Source organism: Mesitornis unicolor, unplaced genomic scaffold (assembly GCF_000695765.1).
Source record: "Mesitornis unicolor isolate BGI_N332 unplaced genomic scaffold, ASM69576v1 scaffold12643, whole genome shotgun sequence".
Lineage (NCBI taxonomy): Eukaryota > Metazoa > Chordata > Aves > Mesitornithiformes > Mesitornithidae > Mesitornis > Mesitornis unicolor.
Genome location: NW_010175410.1, coordinates 20,912 through 39,522, shown reverse-complemented (window position 1 = coordinate 39,522; position 18,611 = coordinate 20,912). Strand labels below are relative to the sequence as shown.

General features: G+C 38.6%; 1 protein-coding gene across 1 annotated transcript in view; it reads right to left on the bottom strand.

Annotated features, from left to right (window-relative positions):
* LOC104538246 (iron-sulfur protein NUBPL-like) overlaps positions 1-18,611 on the bottom strand; it is a gene marked incomplete at its 3' end in the record, with an annotated part of 53,094 nt that overhangs the window by 13,624 nt on the left and 20,859 nt on the right. Inside the window, exons 5-6 of the mRNA XM_010181385.1 lie at positions 7,252-7,291; positions 7,071-7,161 (exon numbers count right to left, since the gene is read on the bottom strand). Of these exons, the coding sequence (XP_010179687.1) occupies positions 7,071-7,161; positions 7,252-7,291 (131 nt within the window). The remainder of the gene's footprint in view (positions 1-7,070; positions 7,162-7,251; positions 7,292-18,611) is intronic.

Here is an 18,611-nt window from a genome sequence, read left to right as displayed (position 1 = left end):
AGAATGCTCTCAGTCATGTTGAAACTTGCTCATTTGATTGCAAGACTTAATAGTATATTCATTTTGTACAAGAGAGATGAGCTAGCATGACTGTTGAGTTTAGTGATTAGGGAAAACATTAAGAGACACCTGCATTTCAGTTTAGGTTCTGACTGAGTGCTCAAAACCAGAAAAGCAGAACCATTTTCTCCTCTTTGAGCTTTAATGAAGTTATATACCGCTAGTCAAATAGGCGGTGGAATGCCAATTATAGAACTAATCTCAGATTCACAGAACAACTTAGGTTTGAAGGGACCTCAGGAGGTTATGTTATCTGTCTGGTACATCCTGCTGCTCAAAGCAGGAACAGCTTAGAGCAGCTTACTCAGTATTGCGCAGTTGAGTTCTGAGTATCTTCCAGAAGAGACATTCTAGTATTCCTCCAGGCAACCTGTGCTGATGTGTGATTGCTTTCACTGTAAAACAAACAAACCCTTCATGCAACTCGCATTCATTACCTCTTGTGCTATCACTGTGCACATCCGGGAAGCATCTACCTTCATCTTCCCTGTGCACATCCATTAGGAAGTTGAAGATAGCTCTTCCTATCTCCCTTTAACCTTCTCAAAACAAACAAAAAAACACAGTTCTTTCATGTCTCTACACATATTACATGCTTTATCCCGCTAAACACCTTGATGGCTTTTTGCTGAATAGCACGTACCATCAGACATTAAGCAATTCTGCATATCTGCCAAAGGCATTTAGGTTCTGATGAGTATCAGTTATGGTGAATGTCAGTGATACATTTACACTGATCTTAGGCATTCTTAACAGATTTTGTATCATTAACACACACACACACACACACACACACATATACTTTGGGAGCCTGAAACACAAAATAAATCGTGCTTAACAGAAAATATACGCATAATAAATATATTTCATAAATATGAAAAAGCATCAAAGAAGTTGCAAGCACTAGTCTTTGTATTACTGTGCACCTCTCAAGAAGTGATAAGTCACTACAGTGCTGAACGCTGTATCAACACAGAATGAAATTTCCATAGTCCCAAAAATGTAAGGCAAAAGACAGTATTTGGACACAAACAGAAGCCAAATTACAACTCTTAGCAAATGACAGTAATCAATGAGGCAGACAGCTCAGCATGTAGCACCTAACTACCTTACTGACCTTGTTCTTGCCATGCATTGCTTCCAAATCAAATATACCTCACTCCTTTTAATTTGAAATGGTTTCCCCTGGTTTCTCCATTGTTCTGTTAGTAAGAAATCTATTTATACACACAGGCAAACAAGACAGTACAAAACTGTGAAAATCTATATACTAAAGAATTTATAAGATCTAACAGTGTGCTATAAATGCATGATAAATGAGATTAGACTGATGTCTACAGACACGATATAGAGAACATTCTGCTGCATAGAACACGCACAGTAAAACAGTCAGTGTATTTTACCAGGCATATATACATTTGCTCTCAATATCTTATCTATTTTTCTTGTCTTCCCAAGTGCAGCATTAACACATACCCAAAATAAACCACATTTACAGAAAAACTGTCCCTGAATCCACATATGCAACCTCTCTGATTTAAATTGTGCAAAGGAGAAAACTGATAACTACATAAACTCTTCTCAAACAGTAGCAACTGCACATAATAATTTACTCACTAATGTATGCCAAACAAAAATAGTACTGAACATTTATAATCTCCTCTACAGAGATGGGCTACTTCAGGCAATGATCAAAAACCCACAACAATATAGCCTCTGTAGTCTTTGCTCTCCAAGAACTAAATACCATACTGCTTCAAAGTTAATATCATACCAAATCCTTAAACATAAATTTTTACTGTTCCATTCACTCCACTGTTGCTTTTATGGCAGCTTTTTCATGGAGGCTCTTGAAATATCCCAGACCTCACAACCCACAGTCTGCTCAATATTTCAAAGACAATTCATCCATCTGTCTGCATCTTCCCTATTCCCAGTAATGTATGATACCCGGTACCTAGCTATGTATGATAACTAAGCATCAGAGCATTATGCTACAAAAAAGGTTTGAGTACATATATGGATATTCACACACACACACTCTACTATATAAATAGTTACCACCATTACCTCTGGCAGGTGCTGCTTTTGAAGCAGCTATCCCCTTGGTAGAGGACAGCTTCAGAAGGAAAGTAGCACACAAAATCTTCATCTCTAGCCAAGCTTTCAAAATTATGTGCAATTGTAAATAATCAGATAAACTGAGTTACAGGTTTTTTAGGGAACAAGACAAAGACAAAGAGCCCTATCTCAGCTTTGGGCTGAGCTAATACAATAATTTTGATCATTCTTCTGCTTAATTCGTGGTTTTCAACATGAATCTACGGGGAATAAATCCTATTCGTGCTTCAAAGTGCAAGACCCCATTTCATTTTGCTCATGTGCAACTGCTCTGCCTTGGAAGTTTTATATCACTTCTTTCCCTGTATTCTTTCCTTTCCAATTATATCCCTCCCAGTGAAACTTTGTTTTATCTTAATTTTCTTTCAATATATACCTTTTATAAAACAGAGGCACTAAAGTGGTGCTAAAAGAAGTAGCAACTTCTACTTTATGCCCACACTATACCAAGGATGCTGCCAACGCACAAAATGTTCTTGATACTAGGTTAAAATGTCATCTCAGGGTAAGAAATCCTGTTAAGGATGTTAATCAACCAGAGATCCCTGCTTTGGAAAGAACAGATTTTTCAGCTAATTCCAAGGGGACTGTTTGCACTTAACAGAATTGTTTACATCTATAATCCATGTTGTGTAAGCTTGCTTCTACTAGCGACACAACTTTGTCTATTGATATGATAAAGATATGAGGAAAACACTACATGCTTGTATTTCACCTGTAGTCCTACTGTTTTATTTTTTTTTAACAGAAAAGCTGACCTGTCTGCTCATAGAGGGTTCAAGATCGGAGAAACCAACACTTACTGTCCTTCCTGTTAAAAGTTTTACTGATGACTGCCTAAATAAGAAAGCCCCTCCATTTGTATTGCTGCTACGACTGCAGCAGCTGCCACTTCTCTCCCCCAACTTTTGGCAGAACAATTGCCACAGTGCACTCCAGGACGTACAGCAGCCAGCCATGCTGCTCCTGGATCAGTTCAGGATTGGGCCTGCACCCTTCTCATTGCCCCTTTGACACTGAACTATCAAGACGTTCTCAGACAGAAACAAGAATGGTGCTAGAAAAATTACCGTACAGATTGTATGGGGCAGTGGTGGTGACCATTTAAAATCCTCATTGCAAAAGCATTTTAAATCAGTGAACAAGTTTTGCTTACCTTTGGGTTTTTTTTAATAGCATTTATTTTTCTAAGGTTCTTAGCTGTGTCTTTGATACTCACTTCAACAGAGCTTTTCAGACACATTACTGTTCAAGTACAGGCTCTAGGTAACTCTCAAAAAAGTGTATCTTTACTGTACTTACCCTAAAGGGTAATCATATGTCACTTCCACAACAGAGCAAGATGATGCATCTTGAGGCAGCTAGTTTAATCTGAACCAAGTACCTTAGCACAGAGTCAAGACGCACACAGAGTGAAGCGACAAGTGCTTAATGGGACTACAGAAGAAGAGCAGGCAGCTTCTGAAGTGTACATTAAGTGAAAACTGAATAGCCTAGTGCTACACATGACACTGGAGAAGTATCAAAACTTCCTTAACTGGGCTTTAATGAGATCATCAGAGAAAAGAACTCTCTTTTAAAACACTCAAGTAACCAAAAAAGTACTCTCTTCTATCTCACAGGCAAGCAAAATTCAAAGGAAGTGTAAGCAGAGGCAAAAGAATTTTTGCATGAATATAACTGTGGCGGGAAAACTGGAAGAGTTAAAACACAGATAAGAGAAAAAGGTCACCCTGTGGTGTAAATGGGCCTACAGTACCTCTAATCATGTGAATGAAGAAGTCACTTCTCAGCCACAACAAAACTCTGGATAATCTCAAGGCACGTAAACTAGAGACATATTTAACCAAAAGTGTGATGAGTGTGTTTACATGGGATCAAATGTTCCACTACTGTTTGTAATTCACTTTTGCTATAGGTGAAAAATTATTTCCTTATGTATTTCTTGTTCTTTCCATAATTTCTCTTCATTCCTTTCCTTCTTTTCTATTGAGCAATACACATTACAGAATCAATACACTGTATATTTTCATTTATATGAAAATACACATACATCAATACATACATAATGTATGTAATATAGTATAATAAACTGTTAACTTTATTTTGTATTGTAAGGCACATTTCCTTCGAATTCTGTTTGAGAAAAATTATATGTTGCAGAAAATCATCCTTGCTCGTAAGATACTGATTACCAGAGAAACACGAAGCACTAATTTCGGTCTTCAATATTATTACCTGTTATCTACCAGTCTGACACCATACAACACACAAGGATAAAGGTAGCTTCCCAGATTAGAAATGCAGTAAAAAGAGAGCCTGGATTTAAAAGGTGGTGTTTTATCTGAGAAGTGATGTACATCTTGGCCATATGCAGACAGCACTGAAAAGAGACAAAAATGACATTGGACTCTGGACTCTGCTGAAAAGCCATTCAAACTCCAAGGAAACAAAGCCAGAGAAGGACAAATATCACGTATCACAAAGAGAGAGGTTACATGCAGTAAGTATCTAAGAAAGCACATTGTGTATGTATTTAATAAATGAATTTTCCAAAGTAAAAATTCCAGAAATTTACACAAGTTGCAAGTGTAAAAGAAGCATTTAAATACTCATTAGAGGCACAGACCAATCATCGGTTAACATGCTAATGAGTCAACAAGTCCCCAGTAATTCATTTGGAAACTAGGCCCTTCAATGCTTTATTGGACTATCTGAGGCATGATAAACTCTGCAGAACAGACTTGTTCATATGGAAGAAAACAAACAAGTATCCGAAGTTATTTACAAAGTGAACACGTAGTCCTGACGCTCTTAACATAAACAAAAAAAAAACCCTCTAACCATCTAACAATAAACACCATTATAAAATGCCACCAGTATTTTTAATGTAAAAGTCTGGGAATCCCTGCTTTTTGTATCTGGCTGGCTTAATTATTTTAAGAACTTAATATTTTATCAGCTTGTCTGAGTGCAAACAAGCTCCTTACATTTATATTATACTATAAATCTAGATTAGGGAGCTAATTTAAATGGTTTATATGTAGTTACAGAGGTAAAGCAGCTATTTCTCAAGAACATGGTTTTACAAAGTTAAATACAAGCAAAAGTATTTTACTCTTGCAAGCAACTTTATCCTGTCAAACAAAAGGTAATAGCCAAGACCAACCAGAACAGATAAAGAGAAAACACAGAAAAATTTCAAAGCCTCCACCTGATCACAAAACTGTTTCTAATATAAAATGTTTTAAAACATCATCACATGCTGTGGTCTTCTCTTGTTTAGGTGTCCAAGGCTGTAACACTATTGGTTCTACACTTAACCCCTTCCTGAGACTGACTAGGATCTATGTCAGAAGGGAGACCACCATTTTTAATAGCAAAACAGCATGTGTTATTCTGGAAAAGTTATTCACTATTTTCTAAAAATCACCTGTACACCAGATAGAACCTGCTGGTTCTCCCTGTGATCTGTAAGCTTCTTCCTTTGAAGGAGGACACGCAAGCAACTTTTTCCAGCACAGATTTAAGACTCCTTTGGTCATCGTGTAGAATTGAAATGCTTGTGGAGAGAAAAAATTTAGCTGTAAAGCCTTCCTCTTTCAGAATTGGGGTTCCACTGTCAGGGAAATCACTGCTGCCCGCGCATTAAAGGACTGTGTCTGGTTCCTGCAGAGTGCTCGGCCAGCATGGAACTGCTTTGTCGGTTGCTAGGGAGCACTGAGCTCATTGCACAGCAGCATCCGCACCCTCACAAGGATGCTGGCACACGCTTCCCATCTGGGGCTGCCACCCGCTGCAGCAATGGCACTGGAGAGCCTGCAGTCCACAGCCTCCCAGAGGGGAATATGCCAATACAGCAGGTGCCACCTTCAGTGCTACCTTCAACGTGTCAAGCTCAAGTCCCTGCGAGCCTGGCCAATGCAATGTGACACACAAAGAGGTCAGAACAGCCTTCCACAGCTATGGCATGGATAACCCTTATTTCTAAAGGCCAAATCTAGGCAAACATGTTCTTCCTGAAATTGTGGCAGACGCATGGCTTTTCTGACTAGGGCAACGACTGCCACTGGTCTAAAGTCTGTGTTAGAGAAGAATGCAGTAAAAATAGAAAAAGGTTGAAAAAAAAAAATCTTCTTTTCAGTCATTAAGGAAGCACAAGATTTGGAGGCATTTACAGAAGACATAGAGAAACCTAGTGATCTCCAAGCTGTGTACATTAAATCCCTGGAATGGATGTCAGCTGTGAACAATCTGGGTCACTTCAAAGCCTAAACATGCAACCTTAATGTATTTTTTCAGCTGTTTGTCTCATTAGCACTTCACAGATCTATTCGCAATAAGAAAAAAACCAAACTGTCAAGAAATAAAAAAGCCACCCTGCTTCCATATGCCAGGAAATTTATTAACTTACAATCTATCTGCATTACACAAAGATGGTATCTAATGATTTTCATGTACCTGTCATACGGCAGGCACTCTCCAAGAATTCTTAATGCTGCTGAATTAACAAGCACATAAGGGAATACAGCTGTAGATATGCAATAGATATCAATACATTCAAATGCTTAGGCAACATTTAAAAAAAAAAAAAAGGCATTTTGAACGACTCCAAAAAGAAGCATAAAAAGGAGTAAGAAGGAAGGCAGATTGGGGTGATTCACTGGTCAAATGCATGGAACAGCAGCTCTATCTGAAGGGGACAGGTAAACGTCAACCCTCCCTCTTACCTGAGGTTAAGATTAAATTCTTAAGAATTTACGACCACCAAGATACAAAAATGCTCACCACTAATACATGAAATAACGTCACGGACACTCATGTATCAGTTAAATGCATTTTAAATTAACCGACTGGTCCAAAGCACAAGTATGTACCTAAGTCCTTACCTGTCTCAACAACTTCTCGACAGCTGACATTACCATGAGCCCTCTCCACACAACCGGGGCAGTCTCTTCTATCAAGAAACCCATAGACATGCTGAAACAACAAAGCAAAATTTTAAGCTTTCTAGCACAATGCCAAGTACATCTGTAAAGAAGCTTGATTTAAATTAAAACATATGCTCACCATGCGATTCCATAGTTCTTAAGGGGCCTCATTAGATTTTCTAAAACAGAAGCAAACAAGGGTTTTTTTTGGGAGGGCGTTGGTTTTGGGTTTTGTTTTCAGGCTTTTTTAAAGAAATGAGCTTACACAACTTTTTTCCTTTTAAGAACAGTTTTCCCCCTGTTAAAAGCATTTGTCTATTTTCCTTCTCATCCCTTCAATATATGTATACTTTTATCCATTCTGCCCAAGAATCTGGCTCCACTTCTTCTTAGGTTGTTACATTTTACTGATACCGTTCATCTTTTTCCAGACCACCACCACATTTGCCCATAATACAACATCACTTTGTGCTGCTGAAATGAAGACTTCATCTGTTTGTATGAAATCCCCATGCTGTGAGACATAAATCCCTGTTAGGCAGCATTCAACTTTGCCAATACTTTGCTAAATGCAGTCTCGTTTATATCAGAACAAAATCAAAGTCTTACAACATGATGGGATTTAAAATTTCTTTTTTAACCTATGCTATTCCCTAACCTCATGAATCAGAGGATCATTCCAAGGAACACACCAGTGTTTGGCCGAATTCTTCTTATATTAAGTCTGCTTTGGAACCCCAGAGGGGAGGTACCAAATAAAGGCATCCCTAAACTACATTCTGTCAACATCCTTCCGGGTATGAAGGCCTGGATTTCTTCAGACTGACAGAAGTCTGCAGGGTTTCTAAAATTTCTGTAGGAGCAAAAGATGCTCATTTGAACATTGTAGAGATAATGTCACAGAATCACAGAACATTAGGGATTGGAAGGGACCTCGAAAGCTCATCCAGTCCAATCCCCCTGCTGGAGCAGGAACACCCAGATGAGGTTGCACAGGAAGGCACCCAGGCGGGTTTTGAATGTCTCCAGAGAAGGAGACTCCACAACCTCTCTGGGCAGCCTGGTCCAGTGCTCTGTCACCCTCACTGAGAAGAAGTTTCTTCTCAAATGTCCTTGCCATGCTTCATATTCCTGTGTCCTCCAGTGTCAAGAAAAAAAGGGGGAGAGGGGGATATATTGTAATTGTTCTGCTGGCAAAGGGGCAAGCAAGCAGAAAGTAAATTCTAAAAAAATAGAGTACATTCAAAACAAAACCTCATAAAAGTCAAAAACTCCCTTTATAGTCTCTACCACCTAAATCCACACCTTATCTCAAAATGGCGTGCATGCACGCAGAAGAACAAAAGGAATTTTATTTGGTCTAGCTGGTTTATTTTAAGAGCATGCACAGGCAGGAACCAGCAGAAAACAGAAACAGTAACTTAAGCAATAAAAAAACATATTATAATACATATTTTGACAGAAACCTTTGATACACCCAAAGTAAAATATATAGATAGTAAAATAAGAACAGTGAATATAATAATATATGAATAAATACAGTGCATTCAAAGCTGAACTCCAAATTCAGACAAAGTAACACACAAGAGCACACAAATTAAACAGCTAGACTTTACAGATGAAAACTTTCAAGCAATCAAGTAAGTGGGCATTCAAGACATAATTCTGTAGGAAAATATGACTGAAAATAAATTGGTTGTTTTGGTTTACAAATCAAAAAGAACAAAATAGGACACTAAACAAATCACTTGCATGACTACTGCGTTCAGGAATGAGCGAGCATGGAACCGCTATTGGAAAAGAGATGGGCCTGGACTGATGCATTGCACCAGTGTAACCCAACCCTCCTCTACTCACCCCTTGTTTAGTCAGGGCTTATTCTGGTGTCACTATACAGTCTAACCGCATTTCTAGGAATCACAGTCTTACTTCTCCCACCTGCAGTAAGATACCTTTGTTATGAAGAGGCTGATGACATTTGAACTTGAGCCTAGAGCCACCTCTAGGCACTGCTTTGGTGTCTTTGTAAACAACATATGTACCGCCACAAGTTATAACACTGTTAGAACTCTTGAGAAAAATGACTGTTTACCTATGAGAGGGTTTTTAAAAAAGAAAAAGGAAAAAAAGCAACTGCAACAGCATTTACCATCGCAGGTTCAAAGTCTGCTTCATCTTTACCATGAAATAGGAATGATATAAAGAAAAAAAGAAAACAAAAAGGGGAGTCCAATCCTTGACTGCTCAACACATGAGGATCAGGGAATGAAAGGTAAGAAGAATGGAAAAGATGCATTTAATCTGAGAAAGTTCACCAAAACACCATGCCACTTCTCAGGTCAATCCAAGTGCTCTACAGCATGGCAGTCAAACATCCAGAGACTGACATCTCAACAACCACGACCTGCAGAAACAGCTGCTTATGTACAGCACCCAGGGTGACACACCAGTCTCACAGAACATGAACCTTCAGAGATACCTCTCTCTCTTCACCTCAGTGGATAAAATAGGAGAACTGCTGTGAGTACACAAACAGTGGCCTACAGAGTAGCCAAAGGGGCCTCTCTGTTGTTAAAACATGTGCACTGTTTATTTCTCAGTGGTAGAGCTTCATTTTATGAAAACTGGATCTTACTTTCTTTGGTTAACAACAAGCATAAACTGCTCTGAGCAGCAAGATTTAATCAAATTTATACAATGCACAAGAACAATTCACAACCAGCTGTATATTCTGGCTATAATGTTCTGCATATTCTCACAGTAATACAAAATACTGCAGAGCTCCCCACTGTTTGCCTACTGCTAAAATGCATTCTTAAGACTATCTCAAATCTAAAGTGCTTCAGTGGGCTCTAGTAATCACCCCTGTCTCATCAAAAGCAACAGACATTCTTCCTCCTTCGCCCTGGGTCTCATGAAGATCTTCTAAAACATAACATGTAAAGAAGATTTAGCTTAATGAGATCTCAGTAACAGTTCTAATTCCCATTGCTTTCAGAGTAGAGTTAACATTTCCTCCTCTGTTATCAGATGCCTACCATACAGCTCCAAAAATCCAAAGAAAACGCACAGCAAAACAGATTTCTTAAAGTCACAACACGCAGCAGTACTATGCCACCTACGGCTAAGAGATCAATAAATATCCTTGCTGACAACTTTTCACTAAGCTTGATGGCCATAAATAAAAGGGCGTTGTGTTTTCTCTGAACATACAAAAATCAGATCAATAAGATCAACAAAGCATCAATGAGACGTCAATGAAATGCCTTTTCTGGTAGGATACAAGGAGGGCACTGGAAAACGCAGATACATGCACATTCATGACAGCACTGCAGCAGATTGCTGATTAAAAGAGCTGTAGGACTGGTCTAAAGGTTGGATTGTTACTCACGTGGGGAAAAATGTTGAAGTCATTAGGATGGATCTTCCCCATTTCATAATTATTTTTAAAAAGCCAAAACAATAAAACATATTTCCCCCAGAAAAATCAAGCCTTGCAGACTATCCTGACAAGTAACTGAGTTACTCTGTTGTGTTGGGCTTTTTCCTAGACAATCTGACATAGCTGTCCAATGGTGACTACAGGTTAGTGCAGTACAGAAAGTAAGTACAGACATATATTTATATTTATATATAGTTTTGGCTGGGATAGAGATAAATTTCTTCATAGTAGCTTGTTTTGGAGTTGTGATGAAAACAGTGATGACACCACACAGGTATTTTAGTTATTAATGAGCAGTTGCTTACACAGTGCCAAGGCCTTTTCTGCTCATCGTGCAGCGAGTAGGCTGGGGGTGCACCAGAAGTTGGGAGGGAACACAGCTGGGACAGCTGACCCCAACTGACCACAGGGATACCCCACACCATATAGTGTCATGCTTAGTAATAAAAGCTGGGGGATGATGGAGGAAGAGGGGGGATATTCGCAGTGACGGCCTTTGTCTTCTCATGGTTACACGTGATGGAGCCCTGCTTCCCTGGAGAAGGCTGAACACCTGCCTGCCGATGGGAAGCAGTGAATGAATTCCTTGTTTTCCTTTGCTTGAGCGTGCAGCTTTTGCTTTCCCTAATAAACTGTCTTTATCTCAACCCATGAGTTTTTGCACTTTTACCCTTCCAATTCTTTCCCCATCCCACTGCGGGGGAGCGAGCAAGCAGCTGCACAGTGCTTAGTCACTCACCAGGGTCAAACCAAGACAAGAAGATGTTTCAATTCTTGGTTTAGTTTTCATAAGAGATCTGCCTACTGATATGTTGGAGCCAGCAAAGGCTTACATTCAGTCTTATTTCATCAGGTAAAGTAAAGATCATTCTTCCAGAAGATAGTGATGTTATACTACACCTCCTTAGGAGGCATCATTCTGTTTAAGAAAAGCAAAGGTAGCTAATAGTTATTAAATCTCTGTACTGGATCATGCAACACCCTAGCAAATCTATTTTGAGCTCACTGACTGAGCGAGCACTAATCCTGAGGAGTTCCTCAGAGTTTTCAAGTGTCTTAAATAAGGGGTGGGTTGGGTTTTTTACCATTTCAAAAGGAAAAAAAAAATCCAAACATGAGATGAAAACACTGGAAGCTTATCTTTTCCTCCTGGCTGAAGATCTTCTATTGTACTCAGCTCTTTTTGGAACTTGCCACTATAATGGAAGATCAGAGACTTTCTAGAACGATAACTAATTATTTTACTTAATGTTTGCATTCAAAAACCTTACTAGTGGAAGTCATCTGCCTGTCCTGACTGGATTATGCTCACTGAGCAGGAAAGTGGTGCTTTTAAGTTGTTGTAAGATGGGACACAAATAGCTAAATCTGTCAAAAAGTAGAACAATTGTAGAGTTTCCCAGTTAAAACACAACGTACTGACCTTTGCATGCAGATTTCCAAATGTTTCCGAAGACACCACCAACGCAGAAGAGCGGCACAGGCACCGCTGCAAGCTCCAGGCTAAGCTCAATGCACTCGTCTCCTGATTCTTATTTTTTATACAAGCCCTGTTTCCATAACACCCATGCACCCACAATGAACATTTTTACCTAACAACATGCTTCGGAGGTGGGGAACTATTATCTCACGTTATAGATGATGGAATTGAGACCTGGACTGTGAAATTTGCTCTAGGTGGGAACCCTGAAGATTTGGAGACCTGTGCTGTGTTCCCCCAAGGTCTGATGCTCCAACAGAGCCATGGCTCCACTTACAGCATCTCCAAAGTCGGAAAGCACATAATGCACAACTGATAAACATCTAGGTATCTAAACAATCAAGGTGCACTGCTGAAGTTACGTAATTTCTGTTGACACTCCCAAATGTATCTGAAAGAATTATACTTTTAAAAAGCAAACTGAGGTGCAAACCACATAGAAAAAGCTGTAGAAAGTTAGTTACACTGTTATATTGACTATAATACCTAAGTCTCCAAATAACATTTTAGCATCTCACATTTAAGCATTAAAACAGCAGCTTTTAAAGTGTATTTATTTCTGATTTGCTCATAAGTTTAAGTATTCCTTCATCTTTCATAGCATGCTACTCAAATAAAACCCATACTGCAACTCTTCTGCATGCATTTATCAAAATTTGAGCAAGCTGATACCTTCTTCATAGTTTATACAAAAGCTAAAGGTTCTGCTGTTGTTTGCACAGCTCATCATTAGCTGAGGTTTTCATGACAAATTGCTATTTTTCACCTCCTCACATCTCGGTGATCTCTCACTCCCTGGAACACAGAAGATGTACAGCACAACAAAACACACAGCTGGCATGCTGCTCAGAGGGACACTGCAGAAGGGTCCGTGGATTCCAGGACATTAAACAAGGTTACCCGAGACAAACTCAGTTAATGTGCCACGCATACAGACAAGCTGAAACCGATTTTCAGCATGGTCACTTGTAAAATCCCTAAAATGTTTGCACCGTCTGGCTTTTAATTGTGTGCAATTTCATGCTGCAGGGAGTACAGAATACTCCAGCACAATCCAAGTCAGGACTCCAACTTACACAGCACTTTCTGTTAACCACAGCAAACAGTAATTCTCATATGGTTGTCGCTATGCAGAAATAGAAGAAGCTTATTTGCTGTATATTTTGAAAGTCACCTCCCAAGATCAACGTTCTGTAACGGGAGGATCCAGGGTCCAGTCAAGGACACAAAAGCTTCAGACTGCACAGCGCTGAACATAACTCCAACAGGAGGCCGAAAGGAGGAAGGGGACAGAAGAAGGAAGGGGACATAGGATAGGAAGAATAAAGCTCAACTTTTCTGGTACTTATGTAAACATAGATGTCTCTTGCCACTCTAGATGCCTTTGGGAGCTGAGATTCGCACAGGGCTAGCAGATTTGCCACAGAGCACAGCGGAGAGCCGCACCTTCTGAAGGGGCAGCTCCGCTCCACGCTCCAGTGCGTTTAAAGCAGTACAAGTTTCCTAAGCAAAGGCAAGTGAATTCCACCCACAGTGCAGCAAAGGGAAAACAAATGCAGCAGAGGGGAAGGGGGCAAATAGCAATAGGGCCCCAGGGCATCCCATAATAAAACCCTGAGACAATAACCCACATCAGAGGGGAAAGGATGTTGTCCCCTAAAGGTTAGTCAGAGTCACAAATTTTAGATCATTGTTTTAACTGTAATAGTTGTTTTAACTCCTTATGACAGAAGCACAGACTATTATACAGCAAGTGACAGACTAATTGAGACTTCAAGCTTGATTTCACACTGTGTTGTAAGTTTATTTGCAGGATTGCCCCAGAAGTACTGCAATTTGTATTTTAAGCCTGAAGAGCTCCACACAAGGAAGGCTGCATTTCCCATTACAGCCCGCACTAACAGTGTTATCTAACCATGAAAACATCACAAATACTTAAACCAAAGCAAACTAGCAATGAGACTCCAACAGTATTATTCAATGCTCACAGTTCAACTTTAGAGAAACAAATGCATAAATAAACATGGCTTTTCCCAAAAGATTTGCTTCTCATATTTAGTCATACCAATGCCATTACTTGAGTAGGTTTGCCACTGTTTTTCCTCCTGACAGACTGCAGAGGAAACACAGCTCTGTAGAAGATTTTTCATTAACAGAACTTTTTAGCCGATACAACATCAGTCCCACCTAAGAGCAAAAGAACTAATTGTTTGCCGGAAAAATACACTTCACAATCAAGTCTGACACAAGCAAACAGCAGTCATATCTTTGTCACATTTGAAAGCACTACTGACTTGTTAGGTCTGTAATAAAAAACACAGGACTTGCCATTATTTTCCATCACAAAAGTCTTCCTTACCATCCCTAAAATAACTCACACTTTGAAAAAGCCCTCAGATCCCCATGGAGCCAAAAAAAATTATTTATAGCGGATCAAAAGCTTTATTAGCCTAATTTGGGTGGGCTCTTTTAGTTCATCATCCCCACGAGGAATGAAAGTTCAAGGTTTCTGTCCTGACACACAAAACCTCTGGGAAGGCTCCTGTTATTGAAGCACTGACTTGCTCCTGTGAGGGACTGCCCAGGTCAGTCACACGACAGCGTCAGAGCCAACAGCAGCTCCCAACAGAGACACGCAGGAACCCGAGGGGCAGACTTTCCCTACACATTATCTTCAATTCAAGATCTGACTTCAAAAAACATTCCAGTTAACCAGGGACTTCCTCCGCTTTCAAAGCAAAGCTATGCAACTCAATACATTTAAGTTGATTCAGCCTTTTTAGGTTGTAATCAAGACCCAGAAAAAGAAGTGTAGGTGAAGAGACATGGAAGAAACTACAGTAAACTCGTTGACTCTCCACTTTTTTAAAAAATGTGTTTCTGGGTATACTAAATATTCCCTTTGGCACTCCACATGAATCCCCTCACATATCCTTCACTGATTTTATTCCAATTTTGCCACTTGCAAAGTGAAGCTCTACTTTACAAGGTGACCATCAACTAAAGCAAAGGAAAGAAAGACTGGCTTTTGAACTCTGGCTGTCCCTTTTAGCCTCTGGTCACTATAGGAAAAGGATTAAATTACTTTTTTTTTCTATTTTCTATGTATTTAGCTTCATTTCTTTACTCTGAAGATCCACTCCACTGTACTGTAAAGAAGAGGAAAGAAAGAGGGAAATACAGGGAGAAACTCACAGAGAAAAAAACCATGAGAGTGAAATCTTGAGAAAATTCAGAATTAGTTACAGTTCTCTAATTCCCTCTCTTCTAGCAGAGAAGAGGGATGGAAACATTTATTCCTCTGAAATTAAGATGTAAAAGAGCAAAAAGGTAAACGTGTTCAGCGTACAAACAAAACAGTGAATAATTTTTTTTGTTTATTTATGTACAATGAAATGTGTATCCATCACGTCACTATAATAAAACCATTTGGAATTTAACTCCATTTCATAAAAAAGTTGAACCAGACAAATCACTTGTATCTCCAAAAGTAAACTTTATAATGTAATGAATATTTGGTAGCCACAATCCATATCAAAGCATTTATAATTACTGCACTGCAGGATTAACAACATCAAGGGTAATACACTTCTGCTTTCAAGTACTTGAAATACATTTTCTCTAGTTAGTGTTTCAGTTATTTATATTGCAATGGCATTTAGTAAAATTTGATCTGCCATTTATCCAAAAAACACTGCTCTCAGTAAAAAGATTTAATTACTACACTACATTCCTCATCTTGTGCTTTTTTACCTTACTTTTTGTAATTTTAAGTGTGAATTTATCTATAATGAAGAATAAAATTTTAATAAATTAACTGTCTGGAGGCTTTTTACTTTTTAAACAGCAACTAACAACTACACTCCTATAAATAATTCCTTGCAGAGTTGGGCATCCTCCACCTCCTTTCCCCTCCACGTAAAGGTCATCACTTTTTTCCACAAGTGAACTCAAACATACCTGAATTAATCCAGTTTGAGGTTAACTGTTACAGACTTGAGGGCAATAGTTAAGGTCCAGAATAAACTATTTAACACTTGAGTACTCTTCACATATTTAACGACCTCATAACATATGCAAGAGCCCCCCAAGTATAAACAACAAGTAATTACAACATTCCAAATTACTGTTTTGTCACGCTTAAGACATATGGGACTACTTCAGCATCCAGATAAACTGGGATAAGACATCACCAAAAGTAAAACATAGGGTTTAAGTTTAGACTTCTTTCAAAATAGAATCAGCAAAGCATACCATTAGCACACACGATCCAGAAGTCCCTGCTTAACAAATCGACAGGTAGTGGCAGTAGAAAACGATGACTTTTTTAAAAGAACCAAATTTATTTTTTACTTAAAGTAATCGTGATGCAGTTCCACTGGTGAAGCATCCACTGTCTGGATAAAGACAACTTTGCTGAAGAGTGCAGGCTGTGCCTGTTACAATTAAACTCTTACGTATGATCAGGAAACTTCTTCATGGTTACCTCAGCACCTATGTAACATTTTCTCTATTTAACCAGTCCACTCCAAGTTTTCTATTTCTAACCCACAAATGGATGCACCACAATCCCTTGATCCACCCATTTCCAGCAAACACCTGTAAACAGTCACAACAGACTATGTTGTTGTAAATTATTACTTTCTGCTAGGAGATTCTGCTAGCAGAGTAAAGAGTAGCAGACATTTGTCCACTTCTACCAGTAACTTCAGTTCCACAGCTCCCGCAGTGTTATTACACCCAACGGGGCTGGACATTTCTGCTAGCTTTCTCACAGAAATTCTTTTTTATTCCAAATTTTGAAAACAGATGTCAACTACTGATGTTTTGAACGTACTATTTTATTAAGACATAAAAAGGACATTAATTATATCATAGAACGTCAACAAAGCTTTGAAATACTAAAAGCACATTTGATTGTCACAAAGAAAAAAAGCCCATCAAAACCTTCATCATAATTTAAGTTAATAAAGCTTATATTTATCTGGAAAAATAGCAGTGCTTTTTTTGGCAATATAATAGCTTTTACTCTCTGCCAACTATTTTAAATGGTAGATTTAAAAAAAAAAGAAAAAGATTTAAAAAGAAATTATGCCATTCCCTAAGCCAGAAAACAGCTTTTAAGTAAATTATTTAGGCAAAGAATAGAAGCAATGTTTTTGTTGCTTAAGTGTTACCCTATGTATACATTGCAGCTGATGTTAATATTTATTCCATAGTTAAACGTCCATTAGCTAATTCAATTAAATTGTGAATTTGTTAACTAATACTTCTCTACCCATTTAGTTACAGTCTTTTGAATTACATTCTATTAAATGTTAGCAGACTTTCCAATGCACTACAGTTTGCAAAATTAAATTAGTGGAGTATCTCCCATTTATACAGATTGTCACTTCACTAAGAACTCCTAAATCATTTCGAAAATTTAAATTATAGTGTAACTATAATAATTTCTATTCAGAAGTAATAACTGCTGCATGGATTTATTCTGTATGGTACCAGGCATCCTTAATCCCTTTTCAACCACTTCATGTGAGAAAAGAAACAAAAATAAAGAGCACTCAGGACCTCCCAGGATTACTCTACAGATTCACATATGAACTATTATATTACTCACCATTCGGGGCCTCATGTTGAAGGCAGCAATAGAATTTTTAATTGCTATGCTATTAAAAACATTTTAAATTGACTTATTGATTGTTAGGTATGCATTGTTAATGCACATCTTTAACACAGAACTGCCTGGGTTTGCTCAATTACTGTACAAAAAAGTATTTTTTCAGAGTTTGTTTTATTCTTGAAAACATAAGAAATCAGAAAATAACACTAAACCTCATTATACTAAAATACAAGTGTCATACACATTTTTATGTCTATACATATATAAATATAACCACAGTATCACAGAATGGTTTGGGTTGGAAGGCACCTTAAAGCTCATCCAGTCCAACCCCTGCCATAGCCAGGGACACCGCCCACCAGCCCAGGCTGCTCCAAGCCCTGTCCAACCTGGCCTTGAACACTGCCAGGGAGGAGGCATCCACAGCTTCCCTGGGCAACCTGGGTCAGTGTCTCACCATCCGCACAGTGAAGAATTTCATCCTAATATCTAATCTAAATCTCCTCTCTTCCATCTTAAAACCATTCCCCCTCGTTCTATCGCTACCTGCCCTTGTAAAAAAATATATACACACCATATATGTACACCTATGATGGATCACTTCCTTTCAAGCTTCTCTGTCACTCATTAAAGAGATCCATAAAGTTCACAACTAAATCTTCCTACACCCTCCAAATTCCTATTTTCACAACCAAATAATCTTAATGTCAGCTACTTTGCCAGCACTTTCATTGCTGTTACTCTACAGCTTCATCAGCTCAAGAGTCAAAAGTGCACAGAGAAGTGAGTAGAATTTCTGGAATACAAATCCTGTCCTGTTATCATTCATACTGAATTACTGCACAAGTTCCTCAACAGACTTGTGTAATGTGTTAAGCTTTTGAAGTACATAAATTCATTTTCTGTTAAAAAATAAGGTATGTTCTTAAATCCTGTTAATATTTGCTCATACATTCC